Raw genomic sequence first — 16,221 nt, 5'->3', positions numbered from 1 at the left:
TTGTTTTGGGTCTATCCCACGATCAAGAAAAGCAATCATATAGCGCATCCATTTCTTCCGATAATGGTGCTTCAAGTTTTGGATAATACCTTGGTCCAAGGGTTGATAAATTGAAGTTGCGTTTGCTGGCAAAAAAACAACCGTAATCCGGGGTGGTGGTGGCGCTCGCTGGAGTCCAATAACATGTGGTGAAGCATTGTCTAAAAGGAGCAAAGCTTTCTTATCTAAGGGAATACGCCCATAGAAAGATCGCAACCAGTCCTCCATAATGTCATGACGCATCCATGCTGCCTTGTTGTGACGCCAAACACATCCCAGAGCTCGGAAATTAACCCCCGGAGTGCGCGAGGGGTTTTTGCTGTGCCAATCAACCATAAAGGGACTCGATCGGAACCATCCGCATTTGATGCAACAACAATAGTGATTCGTGTTTTATCAAGCTTTTTGCCAGCAATTTTTCCCTTTGAAAGACCACCATTTGGCATACGTCGCCAAAATAGGCCAGTTTCATCCATATTGTAGATTTCGGACGGTTTGAATTGATTGCAAATCGATTTGGTGCTTTTGATCTGATCATGTACCGAGGATGGGACTGAGGCAGCTTCTCCGTGGAAAGTATGATATTGAAGAGAGTGGCGTTGTTTGAAGCGAGTTAACCAACCCTCAGAGAATTGAGGTTTGGTCCGATCTTTGTATTCCGGTATTTGTCTCCAAAGCTCAGCTGCTTTAGTTTGGATCAAAGGGCCATTTATTGGTATTCCATTGCCAATATGGTTATCTGCCCAGTCATATAGCTTTTGGTCCAATAATGGCCAACGAGAGGATGAAGATCGTTTGTTTGCCCCTGCAGGGCCCGTATCAAGATAATTGTATTTGGATGAAAGGATCCTTGATATGGTTGACCGGTCAATCACTTGTTTGAATTGGTCCTCAAACCACTTAGCACATGCAGTCTGCGTGGGCTTTGGGCTAGTATTAGACCAAAATGCCCGTAGTGCCTGTTTCTGCGCGTCTGATATACCCAATTTGGTACGCTTTGGTCCCATTCTGACGCGCTTGGGTGGGGTCGGGAGGGTAGGAGAGCTTGTAGATTGAGGCATTCTGATTGGTTGATTGCGCTGACTAAGCAGATTTGAGAGGAAGAAAGTGTGGTAAAACAAAATGTGTTATATTCTGTCAATTTATATGGAAAAAACTGGAATGAAGGGGCCATCCAAGCAAGGGATGTGTTATTATCAAGAATGTGCAATATCCCACCGTGGTATAAGCGAGAGTTGACTGTACCTGATCAACCAGTAGGAAATTGGAGATCGGGAGACAATCAGCGGGTATGCATGCTTAGGTTCATAGCAACAGAAATAAATATCAATAACATATTAGTACTATAAGTGATATCAGAAATGAATATTACCATTTTCCATCGTCAAAACCATTACTACTCCTTGAGCGTATAACATACGAGAGGACCAGTGCCGTCGGGATCAATCAAACAGGACTGATCTGCGCCGTCCGACCTGTGTTGTTATCGTGTTCGCTATCGCCGTTGAGCTCGGCGCTATGAACGGCCGACGGCGAGGAGATACTATGCGATTGGCTGCTCGGCTGGTTATGTAGAATCTCAGCATCCCGAGCTGACATTTCCGGAACCACAGGGGTCGTACTCATCGGCACATCATGAGCATGCCCACTCGTTTGGGCCCCCTCAACACCCTTGTCCTTTCTCAAAGACTGGTAGCCAGCCCAGTCAGAAGCCATCACACCGCACATCGCAAGAACTGTGAACACCACCAGGGCAACGAAGAGCAACCTATATGTGGAGTGATTCATTAGTCGGGTATTGAAGTAGGCAACAACAGTTAGAGAACATACCAAAGAAGCACACCAAATGCGAGAATAGCATTGAAGTAAGGTGAGTCGCTGGTTCCGCCACCAAGGAGAGAGGCGAGATCGGCGAAGCAAGCCAGCCAAAAAACCATGGTGACAAAGTAAACACCCACAAAACACGAAGCGAGTATGGTATTCAGCTTTGCAGTAACAAAGCCTTTCTTCGCGAAGTGCCATGGCAGCACCAAAGCCGCGGCCGTCACTAGGATCGTCCAACAGGCACTGAATACCAGGAATGCGAGAATGGCAGGGGCCTTTACATTCACTGTTCTGTAGGAATAGCCCGAGTAGGCGCTCCAGGTCGCGACCTCGCGGGTCCCGGAATATGCGGAAGTTAAGAAAGCGGACAGGCCCAGCTCCACGATGGCAAAGGCCAAAGAGGTGCCCAAGAGGGCGTATAAGACGATATTGAGCGCTAGCATTATGCAGTCGATATACCCGACTTTGAAGCGCAAAAGAATCAAAACAGTGAGAGAAATCTCAGCGACCTCAAGGGGGAGTCCCTTGCGCTTTAAGATGTCATCCACGTGCGGCTCAAGATAGATCGCGCTCGTAATCGAGGAGAGTTAACTGACGCCCAGCCTTATTTAGCTATCACGACTCCGTTGGGCTGGCGCTTGGCGCCACACAACGTTAAGGATCCATCCACTCGTGTCGGATACGAACCGCCACATTGCCCTGGCGTGCACCCTGGCCCAAATCGATACAAGGTAAGCGAGTAAGTGTTTCGGGCCGGGGCGTATCGGTGTGCAGCTGAAGCTCTTCATCGGTGCAGCAAGGGATCCTGCCAGCGGTGCGTTGACGCCACCTGCAGGAGCTCCAATGTGATGAGTCGAAGTCGGTGTCACGAGCGTCTTGCATTGCAGGACTCCTCACTTCTCCTTCGAAGCAGTTCCCATTTCCCCAAGGTATATACGAGGGCATTCTCGGGGCTTCTCGTATAGCTTGGTCTTGCGTTGTTGAGATCGACACGTCACTTTCCTCTTTCAAATAACAACGATCGACACAGATCTTACCTTGATAAGAAACGCAGCCTGTCCATTCCCGAAATGGAGTTGTTGTCGTCTCCAACTGTCTTGGCAGGAAACCGTCGGTCTACGGAGAAAGGGAGCCTCCGGACTATAACGTTTGTGCGTCGCAACCAAGCATTTCTCCACCTTCAAAGGAGGATCTCGCGACAGGTTACTCTAGTTGGCCAAGATCATGATCCTCTGCGTCACGCATGTGGAGAAGGACTGTACTGTAGCCTCCGGGCCCCTATACTAGGAATGGAGCCAGCCGATCTTTTCCCCTCAGTTGCAGCTCTTATATAACACCGCCGTCTTTCAAATGGCGCTTCGATTCAGTCAGTCGCTCTATGGCTTTTCACGCTCTGAACATGGCGTCTGTACATTCTGTGATCGCCCTCTTGGCCCTGGCGAGCGGGAGTGCCGCAATGGCTTCCTCTAGCTCGGCCGCTGCTGGTCCTACCGGCTTGTCGTATCCTTCGGGGTTTGACATGAAAGCCAGTTGGGCCAATCTCAGCCCCTACGCCGACGCCTTAGACTTTAGTGTCTCTAAGGACTTCCCTTCAGAATGTGAACTTTCACAGGTGCATGTGCTCCACCGCCATGCGCAGCGGTATCCAACACAATGGCCGCTGGATGGCGGGGGAATGGAAACATTTGCTCAGAAACTTGCCAACTATACAAAGAGGCACCCATCCAAGAAGATTGGCACCGGTCCTCTTGCCTTTTTGAATGATTGGGAGTATATGCTTGGCTTGAATACACTTCTTCCCACCGGCGCCGCCACTGAAGCCACTTCCGGCGCACTATTCTGGAGCCAGTACGGCCGGTTGCTTTACCGTGCAGACCGTGGTGATGCTTCTTGGAATGCATCGCTGAATGTGTATTCCAATGGCACATCACGACCGAAGCCTACTTTCCGGACGACATCCTACCCCCGGATCTTAGAGAGTGCTCGCTGGTGGCTAAGCGGTTTCTTTGGCAATACCGGAGCCAATAGCTCGTATTCCGAGTACAACTTGGTCATCATCCCCGAGGTTGATGATTTCAACAACACCCTATCGGCGACCGATTCCTGCCCCAAAGGCACAGAGCCGGGTGACAATGCTGCCGAAGCTTTTGCCCCGACTCTCGTTAAGGACGCCCGTAAGCGCTTCGCTGCGTACTTGCCGGAAGATCTAAGGCTCGATACTATTGACATCGTTGCCATGTTTAACATGTGCCCGTACGAGTATGCGACTTTGGGCCAATCTTCCTTCTGTGCGATCTTTACCGAGCAGGAATGGCGCGACTTTGAATACTTTGCCGACCTCCAGTTCTATGGCAACTATGGTTTTGGCTCCCCTAGTGGTCGCGCCCAGGGGATTGGCTATGTTCAGGAGCTAGCTGCACGACTGCAGTCAAAGCTAATCATGAGCAGCGACAGCAGCATCAATTACACCTACGATGACAACACCAAGACCTTCCCGCTCAATCAGCCGATGTATATGGATATGTCTCATGACGATATCATTGTCTCTGTACTGACAGCTCTGGGTCTGGATTACTTCAAGTACAGTCCTCATGGAATGCCTACATCAGTCTCGCACGCCCCACGTCGCAATTTCAACATGAATCAATTGACTCCCTTCGGTGCCCGCCTGTTTTCCGAGGTCTGGACCTGCCCAAAAGATATCTCGTTTAAGAATCTCCAACCGCAGAAGTATAAGAATCCGGATCTATCGTCTGAGTCTAATACTACCGATTATATCCGTTTTGTGCTGAACAACGCACCGGTACCTGTGGATGGCCTCACTGCCTGCGATGGTTCAGTGAATGGTTTCTGCCCTGTCGAAAAGTTCCTCAGTTCCATTCCTGACCTGAACAAGGAGGCTATGTACCAGGAGGCCTGCTTTGGTGATTATAATATTACCAGCCAGGTTGGCAATGGACAGCCACGAAAGCCTTGAGCCAGAGTTGGGTTTTTGGCTATGTGCGTCTGGCCTGACTGTATTCATACTGAGTGATGTGAACAGATGATTATTTTCTTTAATAATCGCACATATCTACACATGTGTACTTCAATTATCTCTATAACAAGTATTAAGCGCAACAGGCTGTGGTATTTAGACTGGGATCACAGTGCACGATGCATTTAGTTGATACAATAGCTCCAGCTAGAGAATTCCAGTGGATACTATGGTACCCGTCATAATTATAATAACACCTACCCAAGCACAAGCTGACTACTTCGACTCCTGACGGTTCTTATAACGGCGCCACTGTTCACAGGTCAATAATCTGGCGTCAAATCAAGATCACGGCGTAAACTCACAGCTGGATTGAAGAAATAAACAGGGATTCCAAGTAGGAATATAGCCCCGGTCACTGCAGCCAAAATACCCATCGCAGTAGGATAGCTATACTTGGCTACCATGGGAGTCAGACCATAACTGACACCAAACGCGATGATGTTTTTGGTCCCAACGACAGCCACCAATGCAGGTCCGGGGTTCTTCTCCCAGGCCTCCGCTGCGAATGAAGTTGACAAAATCAAAACGGAGACAAAGGCCACCTGGAAAAGCGTCCATCCCATGTATGGCCCTCCCCAAGTGGCATTGTTGTCGGCAGTGAAACCGTAGAGGAGTAATGATACAACGGCAAGAATACCAGGGAATATCAGCAGAATCAACCGATGTTCTGGGATATGAACACCACCAGAGCGCTTGGCCATCCGGAGAATAAACCAGTCACCAAAAACTCCAGCATATAACATACCCCCGAAGCCACCGAATACACCACCCAGGTTGATCAGACCAACACTCTTGGCTGGCCAACCATAGCTTTGAAGCACAGCGTCATACGTCAGCGAGATGCCGATAGAAGATCCCAGCACTACTGAAGATAGAAGAGTGGCATATAGAATGCCCGGGGAAGAGAAAGCCTCGAACATATGGAACCAAGCCATCAGCACAGTTCGAACGGGGTTCTTGGTGGGAGGCCCAACCGGGCTAAGCATCTGCACATATGTTTTCTTTGGGCGCGCTGCATCCGGGATGATCGAGTCATCTTCTGCCTCTTGCATTTGCAGATAGGCCTGGGCTTGAGCCCCGGTAAGCACTTGAGTGACTCCAAACCCATCAGTGATGACCAGTTGGCCATTTATCATTTGTGCACGTCGCTGGTATCTTGTCTCGAAGCAACTCAATGCAACAATAACAAGTCCCACTCCGACAGCAATGACATAGACCCAATAGAACCAGCGCCATCCCAGAGCAGCGGCCTCATACGAACTGGCCAGGTTCAAGCAGCTTGTCACTACATTCTGCGTTGCCCAATATACACCAAACACGGTCCCACGCTGATGCACAAAAGTGATCTCAGATAGCATGAGAGGGAGCAGCTGTGGAAACATTGCAATTAGCTTCTCCTTCGGAATGTCGGAAATTGAGAGGACAACTAACCGATTCCGTGGCACCCGTGGCGAGTCCTTGAAGGATGCGAAGACCCAGATGCTGCTCAAATGTCTGTGATAGAGCGCAACCGATCGTCGACCCCAGAAGCACAACAATCGAGACGATCGTCGCTGGTCGACGACCGTATACCAGACCCAACGGAAGGATCAGATAATTTCCTACCAGTCAATCAAAATTAAGTAACACGACTTGCAACACATGACTAGACTACTCACCGATACCAACAAACAACGACGGGAATGTCGCCAGCCAGACAATTTGCGTCGAGCTGTGACCTTGAGGGATATAGAGCTCGAAGAAGACGCCGAGTATGGCGCCCAATCCTCCAACTACCGACAAGGACATGATCGCTGAATTGTGTGAGCAGTATCCACATGGGGAAACAAGGAGGGACTTACAGAACCAGCAGCAACTGAAAATGACACCTAACTTCTCCCACTTGGTGTAGTTCAGCGGATCGTTGGGATCGCTACTGGGCACAGGCAATCGCTGGACTTCCCCCTTTCATCAACCAGTACCTCACCCGTCCTGGTCTCTTTAACCTCAACATCTTCGAGGAATTCAATTTTGGGCTTTTGTTCAACAGAAGCCATGTCGATTATGTAGTATGTCTGTATTGGCACTCTTAGGGGAAGTGGAAATTCAGAAGCGAGAGATAAGTCTCCCTTTTTCATTAGCACAGTCCCCCCCACAGTTCAATGGGCATAGTTTGAGTGGCTTTTAGAGAATGTCAAGCAACCCTAGAGCTGGTCAATCGCAACTTCCCACAATTGCCGAGGGGGGATTTCCCCCACAATCCGACGGCTTTAGGGCTTCGCTCATTGGCTCGAGGGATAAGTTCGGCAAATGGGGGAGTGGAATTTATACGGGGATTTATAGTTGATGGAATTAATTGAATCGTTTAGTCGGCTGGTAAATTGTACATGATTATCTCTTGTGAATTATGGAAGATTCCCCAAATCCTCAATCAGCTCACACAGGTTTTGGATCATTGGTGGCAGACGGTCTTCTGGAAAAGGACAAGGACAATTCCCTTCAAAGACCTGCCGGGCAATAGCCATGACTGAGCGTGGCTTGCTTAGTTCACAGAACATTGGAGTATCCCCATCGGGACCACCTCGGGCCATTGTCAGTCCTGGGCGACCAATTCCATGACCCAAGAACGCTTTGGTCACCTTGTCTTCTGGCCCATCAAGTGACACACATGGTGGTAAGTCTGTTTCGCTCATGGGTGTCTTGGCTTCAAGCTGTTTTAACTCTCCGCACTGGAGAAGCCCGTATACCCACAAAACCAATGCAGCGTGGTAAATGGCCATAGCATCGAATCCACGTAGCTGATAGGCCTTAACAGCTCGTGCAGCATGCAAAGCCTGACCAGCATGCCAGATGCTCGTCCGTGCTTCTTTTGTGTGGCTCCAGTCTCGAAGACCAGGGTATGCTCGGCGAGCATCCAGGTCCCCGAGCTTACCAACAAATCGTTGGATGGCATCAATATCAATGTGGAGGTACATCATTACAAACTCGTTGAGCAATGTTGTCACAGGTGGAGGCGTCGGTGGATTCTCAGATATGGACTTCAAGGTGGTATACCTTGAACGGTCAGCATCAAAGTCACGGAGGACATGGTAAACCTACAGATCATCTTGTCTGCTTTGTAGCCACAGTCGAGCCATAGCACGGGTGCTAGACTGTGTTCCCTGGGATAAAATCAGCTGTTGGCGAGTTTCCCACACCTGGCTGGCCATCCCCTGCAACAATGCAGTTCTTGCAATATCAAAGTCCATCTCAATCGGGATATGTGTCATTAATGACGGATCAGATAATAAGTCTCGGAGACTGAAGTCCGACACCTCTACAACACGGTACTTTGTATTCCAAAGATCTCTCCATGCAGCAGCTGTGGGTGCGAGCCAGAGATCTCTTGCAGCAGGGAAGGGTAATGTTAACTCCGTATATGAAGTAAGAGCCGGGCGGTTCATAGCCATGGCAACCTCTATATCGTGGCCAAATAGATGATAAGCCAAACTAGTTCTGTTAGCCTCAATATCTGACTAGTTGGAGGTTGATACGTACCGCTTAAGTGATTCTTGTCTTACCCACTCATGCCAGACATTATTCAAAGACTGCTCATCCTCGCCAGCCAAATAAGGTGTTATGACCGAGTATGTAGATCTGTCAAATGCTGCAGCACGTCGGAAAGCCTGTAAAGGTCAACCCAACCCATGAAGTTTGTTCTTTAGTGTCCATACAGTACACAATGGTTGTAGATAGCTTTCGGCTATTTGCATCTTTCGTCTATAGCCACAGAAGATGCCGATATCTAACCACAGCATCGATGCTTGTAGCCACTGCAGATCGCGCAAAACACTGTTATCATCCTCGACCTAATGGAATAAACAAACGCTTAGCCAAGAGTCGACTATTTTGGAAGTGAAAGCCATACAAGTTGAGCCAGGGATACTCTGGTGATTTCCTGTAGAACGATCCCAGTTTTGTTGATAGACGCCAATCCACAGCACACACATCCTGCTGCGACCAAGCCAGTCAACAATTCAGGTCTCAACTTCTGATCGTAAAACGTATATGGATGAATCCATGCATCAGTCTCTGTTCGCTTTCCAATGCCGACTTTGATCAGCGTATCCAGGTATTCAGCAGAGGGAAAAGAGGAAACTGAAAGTCGAGAACCGGCTGTTTGAACGACCAATTTGAAGATATCATCTCGTGAGTGCATGGATAGTTTCCTGGTATTTGCAAAGCCTCGAGTCGGTTTCGATGCTTCGGTGAGATAGTGTCGCCATCTCGCAGAGGAATTCTTCTCTCCTCGCTGAACGCATGTTGGTTCTTTTCTGGCACCCAAAGCCTACAAAACTTAGAACCGAACAAATTTATTAATATAATCCGCAAAACTTTCACATACCAGAAAGACTTTCGGAAGGCAGCTGCTCGCCTGCTCGCCGACTCATGATCACCAAGTTGAGGATTCTGTAGATCTTCAGATCCGCAAATGGAGGGTCCAGTATCCAGTATTCGATCAAGGTCAGGCATGAAATTTGTATCAAAAAGATCGTTTTCAGGGAAAATGAAATCGGTATCCAGCATGAAGTCGAACACGCCACGAGGTTGCTGTGTTTCTTGTGGGATTTCCATTTCAACATTTGGTAGCATAACCTGCTCGAAAAAGGCTGGGAAATTGTTCAGGTTAGGATATACCGGCACAGTATCCGGAAGAAATGGGTCTAGGGTAAGCTCTTGCGCGAAATTGGAGTCGTAAATTTCATGGCTGCCTGAGTACTCCGTTGCAGGGGGTACACTCAAATCTGAGAGATTCGAATCTGGCGTTGTAGTCATCGGGGAGAATTGAGGAAGTGAAGCATGATCCTGATTGCTGAGTCGAGGGCGCTTTGCAACGCATTCAATCTGCTTTGATTGGCATCTCTGAAACAATTAACAAGCGGCCTAGTCGAGGTCTAAAAGCCCTTACTTGACACGGTCTTTCGTTGTCGCAACTCAATTTAGCGGTCGCGCAAGCGTCGCAAGCCTCAATTGCTCGCTCTCGCGCGCGGCGAGGTGTTTTCTTGCCCTCGTTCGCATCTTTTTCGTGAACTGCTTGGTGTCGCTGAAGGACATCTCTGACTTCATGAGCTCAGCCAACTAGTCTCTGGAACATCCCACGCTCACCGGCGATTAAATCCGCGCTGGCAAATCCGACATTGATAGGTTCTTTCGTTGCGATCTCAAAGTTTCGTCAGCCAGATATCTCCCGAGGTAATAGAGACACTTACGAGAATCTAAATGACGCGCCAAATGATCTGGTCGTTCATACCCTTTGCCGCAGTGTGGGCAGTGATGGGTGCCATTCTTACTCCGTGAGGAGCGTCGCGGAGTTTGAACGTCGGACATGAGGCATATTGAGAGGATTGAGGAAGTTGAGGGCCGTTTATATGGGCGATCGGGACGCGGTTCTTTTGCGGGCCACCTTGGCCCATTCAACATCCAATAGGGTCAAAGCTATACACGACTTACTGCAGACTTTACTCCACATTTGCGGGGAAATGTTGGCTTTTTTAGGCCAGGAATGTGTAGACGGTTGTCTCTCGGCATTTGGACAGTCCCTACAGTCCTCAAAGGGGGAATACAGGTTTACTAGTTATTTTCGCTCACTTCGTTGCTCTTTTCTTACTTCATTCACACCTCTATATGAGTGAGAGGTCCACACATTTAAAAGCCTCTGAACAATTCACTCAAAAAATATCATATTCTTACTATTCTCTAAGCTGTTGCCATTCTTTGGCCCCGTCATATCTGCAGTTGAAGTCCATGAATTCGTCCGGTTTCCTAAAGAGTTAGTCTCTTTTCCGTCAAGGGTCTTGCTCATACATACATTGTAACTACTTTATTTCCCTGAGCTGTTGCTGGCTTGGCTGCTTGCCGACTATATGCCTGGATCAGACTTGCACGTTTGTAGCGTGCCTGAAAGATATCCTGCATTTGTTTAGCCAATTGTTCTTTGCTTGTTTGCGTTCCAGTCATTCTATTGAATTTCGTACCTCAAGTGCTTTTGTAAGGACTTCAGGGGATGGTGGTTCAATGATCTCATCAAAGAATGCTCCAAGAGCTTCAGAGTCCTCGATTGCTTGACTGGCTCCTTGACCTTGCGTTGGTAGCATGGCATGTGCGGCGTCTCCAATGATGATTACACGGCCACGGTGCCACGTTTTCAAAGGATCCTGTACTTGTGAGATACATAAGACAAATTTGATAGGAGTGCCTACAAGATCCCGTAGTTGCCAAAGGCCCAGATCGGCCGAGTGTCTTTTAGAATGGTAAGCAGACTTCTAAGAAAGATGCGCATGGCCTTGGAATCATACTTGAAGATGTTTTTAACCCAGGACGGAAAGTCGGCAAAAGTCTGCATCATCTTTTCCAAGTCTCCCTCTGCAACCCAAGACTGTTTTGCATGAGGATTCTCGTTCATTTGGTCTATGTTCATTGTTAGCAGTACCATGAAAAGATGGATTTGTGCATACCATCCGGCACTAAAGCGACAATCCCATAAACCTCGCCTTGTCTTCCGGGGCCCATGATGAGACGACAGTCGTGAGCGACGATCATCGACGTGAAAGGCTCTCGGGGGTTGATCTTAGCACAAAATTCAGGTTCTTCCTTTTCAAGGATTTCTGTTGGCATCTGGAGACATCAGCTAGGCTGTTCATATGATGAGCTATGGAACGAACCATAAGGCGATACGCTATTAACGATTAGCTAAACCAATCACAATATATTGTTCTAGTCAGTCTCACCAGAATGGCCGGTCGGCATAGGACTAGGTGCTTCCTCGAGTACATGTTTTCGAAGAACGCTATGGCTAAGCAACCTTTATGTTAGCAATTAGTACTTGTGTTCAAATGAACTCACACCTTACATTCCATCTGCACCAATAATAACGTCTCCTTCGACTATCTCACCGCCGTCCAGAGTGACTGTTCCTTTCAGTACATCACAGTCAACAACCCTCGACGTGACTCGCACAATGGCTGGATCCCCTGCCCGCATGGGTGAGACAGCTGCACTTTTCAGTGTCTCATGGAGATCTCTCCGATGAAACAAGAGACGCTCCGCGCCATACTTTTCCTTTGTCAGCAAAGGTATAGTGTTGACCAGGTTTCCTTCTGTGTTGTATATCCGGAATCCTTCATCCACCATTTGCCGCGCCTCCAGGAGTTCCTGGCCCAGATTCCACTTGGACTCCATAATCCTGGAAGCATTCGGCTGCAAAGAAATCAAAGCACCAATTTCCTTGTTCAAGCTCGATTGTTCGAGGATTGTGATATGTCTGTTGGCTCCACGGAGGGCAATGGCAGCCGTGAAGCCTGCGATGCCACCACCCACGATGACGATGCGAAACGGCGCCATGATTCAAATGTTTACAGTAGAAATTCCAAGTTTCTTACTCTAATTATCTACAATTTCACCAAGAAAGTCCAAGGTTGACTTCCCCCATTTCTCCGCGTCCCCCGTTCCCCCACCTCCACTTTCCGAACACTGCGGCAACGCATAGTTGAGAAGCCGAGGGCCAGTCGAAATAATCAAACCTCACTTGATGATTTGCTGAATATTTTATGTGGGCAGTCATGATAACACTGGTATTTCTTGACAGCTGTTAACCATTTAAGGAGCTGGTACGCTGAAGTTTTACGGCTCACTTTTGTGTCTCCTCAACATGTCTACTACAACAACCGCTGTTGAGACCGTTCAGGTCAATCCAAACTTGCATGGCTTTGGTCGCATGCGCGTTGATGGAACTGATAGGCCCTTTGGTGATTTCCGAGACGATCTGACCAGAGATGGGTTCGCTATCGTCAAAGGCGCTATTCCCAAAGAAAAGGCTATGAAGTATGCTGATGAGATGTACTCCTGGCTAGAGGGCTTGTAAGTTAAACTTGAACAATGCTCTTCCTAGGAGAAACTGACCAGAGATACATAGTGAATTGGGATTTGACCGAAATGATTTGGCTACTGTGCACAAAGACAAGCTTCCCTTGATCAATGAGAAGGGCATGTGTCTAAACTACGCACTCCCTCATGAGAACTTTGTCTGGGGCGTTCGAAGTGAGCCGGGAGTTGTCAGTGCCTTCGAGAAGATCTATGACGATGAGGATCTTATTGTGTCTTTCGATGCCGTCAACTTCCAATTCCCCAAGTATGTGAACATTCTCATATATCTTTCATGTTAGAGCCCTCAGTATTCTAATGTCATGTCAGTCGCACCGACATTGCTCCCAACAAGCCATGGCCACACCAGGATCAGGACCCTGAAAAGCATGGCTTCCGCTGCATGCAAGGACTGGTCAACCTGCTCCCCAATGGCCCAGAAGACGGTGGACTGATTGTGTGCCGTGGCGGCCACCTTCTTTCCGAACAATTCCACAAAGAGATGGCCGACGAAGAAAGAATCCCTGCCTGGACTCCAGAATGGTATGGCTTCACCGAGCGCGGCATGAAATGGCTGGATGACCACGGCTGCAAGTGGGAAAAGCTCAGCGCTGAACCCGGTGATCTTCTTCTCTGGGACTCACGCACGCCTCACTACAACCTGAGTCCGAAGAACGACCAGCCACGTTTTGCCATCTATACTTGCTTTATGCCTGTTGCAGATGCGACCCAGGAGGACCTGCTGCGCAAGAAAGACGCCTTTGAACGTCGTGTTGGTACGACGCACTGGCCGAATGCGAAACATACTGGGTCCAATGTCGCCCAGCGGGATGGGGAGGAGGATCCTCATAATCGCTTGAAGCCACTAGTAGACCCAGTTTTGTGTGAAAGGGCTTTCAGGCTCACTGGGATTCCTTATATTAAGGCGCAGAATGCCTAGTTTGTGAGCGCATGCTTGATACAGCTCAAAGTTCACGATACTGTTTGGTGTGATTTATGCAATGCATTCCAGTCAGAATGAATTATTCAATGCCTATTCAATTATCATTGTATAGTCGAACATCTGTAGAAAGATGAGGCTTGTCTTGGTTTCATGTGATGCTGATCCCCCTCATCCACCAACGCCCCTACATTAGTGATGATCCCCGGCATCTCTGTGGTCCGACACTCTATTTCGATGATGTTATGCTGCTGTTATTTGAATAAGGTCGTATGACACCGGTTCGTCCACTTCCGGCCGATATACCGAGTATGTGAATCCTTATGCTGCCATTATGCTTCGTATCTCGATATCTGGTTGGTCGATTTTACTTTCACAGTCCCAGAACAACAGTTTCGACGGATCGAATGATTCGGATTTGATTGAAAACCTCGGCTATATGTCTTGTCATTCCGTTCGGGTTTGCATTCATTCGTCCCTGTGCCAGGACTGCCCTATACAGCACACCTAGTCGTGGCATTCGCCTGTCATGATACCATATTGTGCAGTAAGGCTCTGGGACTTCCCCGCGCGGGACAGCAGTTGTTCCTCGGTCCGCTCGTTCTTTTAGATGAGCCACTACATGAGCTTGTTCTCTTTGGCTATTTTCATTGCCACGGATATGCTGCACCGCTAGTAGTAGAATCGATTGGGAAAGTGTGAGCGTGGAACATATAAAATAGTCAAGCCATAGGTCCCAAAATCAATTCAAATAAATACTACTTTCACTGCAGTATCACATATTTTATGCTTGCTCCATCAGAGTCTTGAAGATATGGCATCGCCCTCTATGCTCCGAACACTTGGAGGTGCACCTTTGCTCGGTGCTGTATTGCAATCCTCGCCGTCGGAGCAGATACTATATGTCTTACTAGGAGTAGTTGCATATCTAGTGCTAGCATCTTCCCTCCGATTCCAACGGCGACGCACTCTACACCGAAAATACAGTTACTATTCGACAAGGGAATCAATGGGCCAAATGACCGACCAAGATGCTTGGGCTATCCAAAAGACCATCATGCAGACCGAGTTTCCCTTCATCATTCTCAAGTCACTCCAATTCGCACTCTTCCGTGTAAGTTATGACGATAGCATACGGCATTATAGTATAGCTAACGTGGACAGACATATGGAATACAAACCATCTCCACCCTTCTTCTGAAAACTTCCCAATTCTCCGACTCTGCCACTTCCTTCAAAAGATATGCCGACACAGGAACATTAATCGGCGAGTTCATGGCCTTTAACCCAAGCTCAGAACGAGCACAAACAGCAATAGCCCGAACAAAGTTCCTACACAAGGGATACCGAGCCAGCGGAAAGATTCTCGAAGCAGACATGCTCTACACGCTGAGCCTCTTCGCCATCGAACCAATCCGATTCGTGAGTCTATATGAGTGGCGCGAGATGACAGAGATGGAACGTTGTGCCATCGGTACATATTGGAAGAGTCTCGGCGATGCACTGGGTATCAGCTATGATGCCCTCCCCTCAGGTAAGAGTGGCTTTCAGGATGGAATCCATTGGCTGGAGGAGATAGGTGCTTGGAGCCAGCAATATGAGGCTCGGCATATGAACCCTCACCCACGCAATAAGGAGATTGCAGATAAGACAATCGATGTGTTGGTATACAACCTACCTGGATTCATGAAGCCGCTCGGCGAGTATTTCGTCTCATTCCTCATGGACGAACGCTTGCGAAACGCAATGATGTATGCTTTTGCAGGGTTATTATATGGAAAAACATGACCTGATAACTATTATCTAGGATGAAACCACCTCCAGCCTTCTTTAATCTCACTTTCGCGTCGATATTCAGGCTACGTCAACTATGCCTGCGATATCTGGCTCTCCCACGCCCAAATTGCATGCGGTTGGACGTATTCGCTGAGAAGCCCAATAAACACGGCCGAAACTGGGTACTGATATATGAAGGCGCCCCGTTCTATGTACAACCTACGATCTGGAATCGCTGGGGACCCGTGGCATGGTTCAAGTGGGCTCTTGGGCAGCCCTTGCCTGGTGATGATGGTGACAAGTATTATCCGCAGGGTTATTATACTCTTGACCTGGGCCCGAAGTACTTTGAGGGAAAGGGAAGAAAGGAGCTAGAGGCTATTCAAGAGACTCTGCGTCAGGAGCGGATGGGGCAATGCCCGTTTCCATAATGTAACTTGACCAGGAGGACAAGGCTTTATTTAGCACATTCCGGTAGAGTATCAAGTATCAGTATCAAGCATTCAGGTCAATTAGTTCTCGTGTTGTTTAACTTCAACATATCAGTCGTACATAGTAAGAGATCGCAATCGCAGAATATAAATACGCGCAGACAATAATTGCACATCGGGTATCTATCAAAGTAGCCAGCAACAACCGTTCAAGACGGGTGACATGGTCGGGTATATCTAACATTGACCATTTGGTGAAATAAATGAAGAAACCAAGCCGAAAGTCTCATTGT

At 48.3% G+C, this 16,221-nt stretch overlaps 7 protein-coding genes across 7 annotated transcripts; 3 read left to right on the top strand and 4 right to left on the bottom strand.

The window, feature by feature from the left end:
* Window positions 1–1,485: 1,485 nt before the first annotated feature.
* N7446_008891 (uncharacterized protein) lies at window positions 1,486–2,782 on the bottom strand (the record flags this gene model as incomplete). The annotated part of the gene is made up of 2 exons (XM_058517636.1): window positions 1,870–2,782; window positions 1,486–1,807 (listed from the first exon to the last, which is right to left on the bottom strand). The coding sequence occupies exons 1-2, from the start codon at window positions 2,304–2,306 to the stop codon at window positions 1,486–1,488; spliced, it is 759 nt and encodes a 252-aa protein (XP_058371282.1). The 5' UTR covers window positions 2,307–2,782.
* Window positions 2,783–3,262: 480 nt separating this feature from the next.
* N7446_008890 (histidine phosphatase family protein) lies at window positions 3,263–4,840 on the top strand (the record flags this gene model as incomplete). Its single annotated transcript, XM_058517635.1, has 1 exon — window positions 3,263–4,840. One exon carries the CDS (start codon window positions 3,263–3,265, stop codon window positions 4,838–4,840), a length of 1,578 nt encoding a protein of 525 aa, XP_058371281.1.
* A 276-nt stretch (window positions 4,841–5,116) lies between these two features.
* N7446_008889 (uncharacterized protein) lies at window positions 5,117–6,939 on the bottom strand (the record flags this gene model as incomplete). The annotated part of the gene is made up of 6 exons (XM_058517634.1): window positions 5,117–5,152; window positions 5,206–6,273; window positions 6,335–6,504; window positions 6,562–6,696; window positions 6,745–6,784; window positions 6,865–6,939. The coding sequence occupies 6 exons, from the start codon at window positions 6,937–6,939 to the stop codon at window positions 5,117–5,119; spliced, it is 1,524 nt and encodes a 507-aa protein (XP_058371280.1).
* A 348-nt stretch (window positions 6,940–7,287) lies between these two features.
* N7446_008888 (Zn(II)2Cys6 transcription factor domain-containing protein) lies at window positions 7,288–10,249 on the bottom strand (the record flags this gene model as incomplete). The annotated part of the gene is made up of 9 exons (XM_058517633.1): window positions 7,288–7,936; window positions 7,982–8,371; window positions 8,420–8,547; window positions 8,596–8,730; window positions 8,790–9,090; window positions 9,267–9,784; window positions 9,831–9,978; window positions 10,028–10,082; window positions 10,132–10,249. The coding sequence occupies 9 exons, from the start codon at window positions 10,247–10,249 to the stop codon at window positions 7,288–7,290; spliced, it is 2,442 nt and encodes an 813-aa protein (XP_058371279.1).
* Window positions 10,250–10,611: 362 nt separating this feature from the next.
* Window positions 10,612–12,262, bottom strand: N7446_008887 (uncharacterized protein; the record flags this gene model as incomplete). Its single annotated transcript, XM_058517632.1, has 8 exons — window positions 10,612–10,684; window positions 10,731–10,831; window positions 10,897–11,161; window positions 11,218–11,329; window positions 11,377–11,536; window positions 11,584–11,597; window positions 11,650–11,714; window positions 11,772–12,262. 8 exons carry the CDS (start codon window positions 12,260–12,262, stop codon window positions 10,612–10,614), a joined length of 1,281 nt encoding a protein of 426 aa, XP_058371278.1.
* A 307-nt stretch (window positions 12,263–12,569) lies between these two features.
* On the top strand, window positions 12,570–13,721 carry N7446_008886 (uncharacterized protein; the record flags this gene model as incomplete). The annotated part of the gene is made up of 3 exons (XM_058517631.1): window positions 12,570–12,778; window positions 12,834–13,049; window positions 13,112–13,721. The coding sequence occupies 3 exons, from the start codon at window positions 12,570–12,572 to the stop codon at window positions 13,719–13,721; spliced, it is 1,035 nt and encodes a 344-aa protein (XP_058371277.1).
* A 1,018-nt stretch (window positions 13,722–14,739) lies between these two features.
* On the top strand, window positions 14,740–15,928 carry N7446_008885 (uncharacterized protein; the record flags this gene model as incomplete). The annotated part of the gene is made up of 3 exons (XM_058517630.1): window positions 14,740–14,835; window positions 14,886–15,472; window positions 15,529–15,928. 3 exons carry the CDS (start codon window positions 14,740–14,742, stop codon window positions 15,926–15,928), a joined length of 1,083 nt encoding a protein of 360 aa, XP_058371276.1.
* Window positions 15,929–16,221: the final 293 nt, after the last annotated feature.

Source organism: Penicillium canescens (assembly GCF_028828765.1).
Source record: "Penicillium canescens strain IBT 15451 chromosome Unknown utg000005l_segment0_segment0, whole genome shotgun sequence".
In the NCBI taxonomy this organism is placed as follows: Eukaryota; Fungi; Ascomycota; class Eurotiomycetes; order Eurotiales; family Aspergillaceae; genus Penicillium; species Penicillium canescens.
The sequence above is the reverse complement of the archived record's forward strand: the minus strand, read 5'-3'. Positions and strand labels throughout refer to the sequence as shown.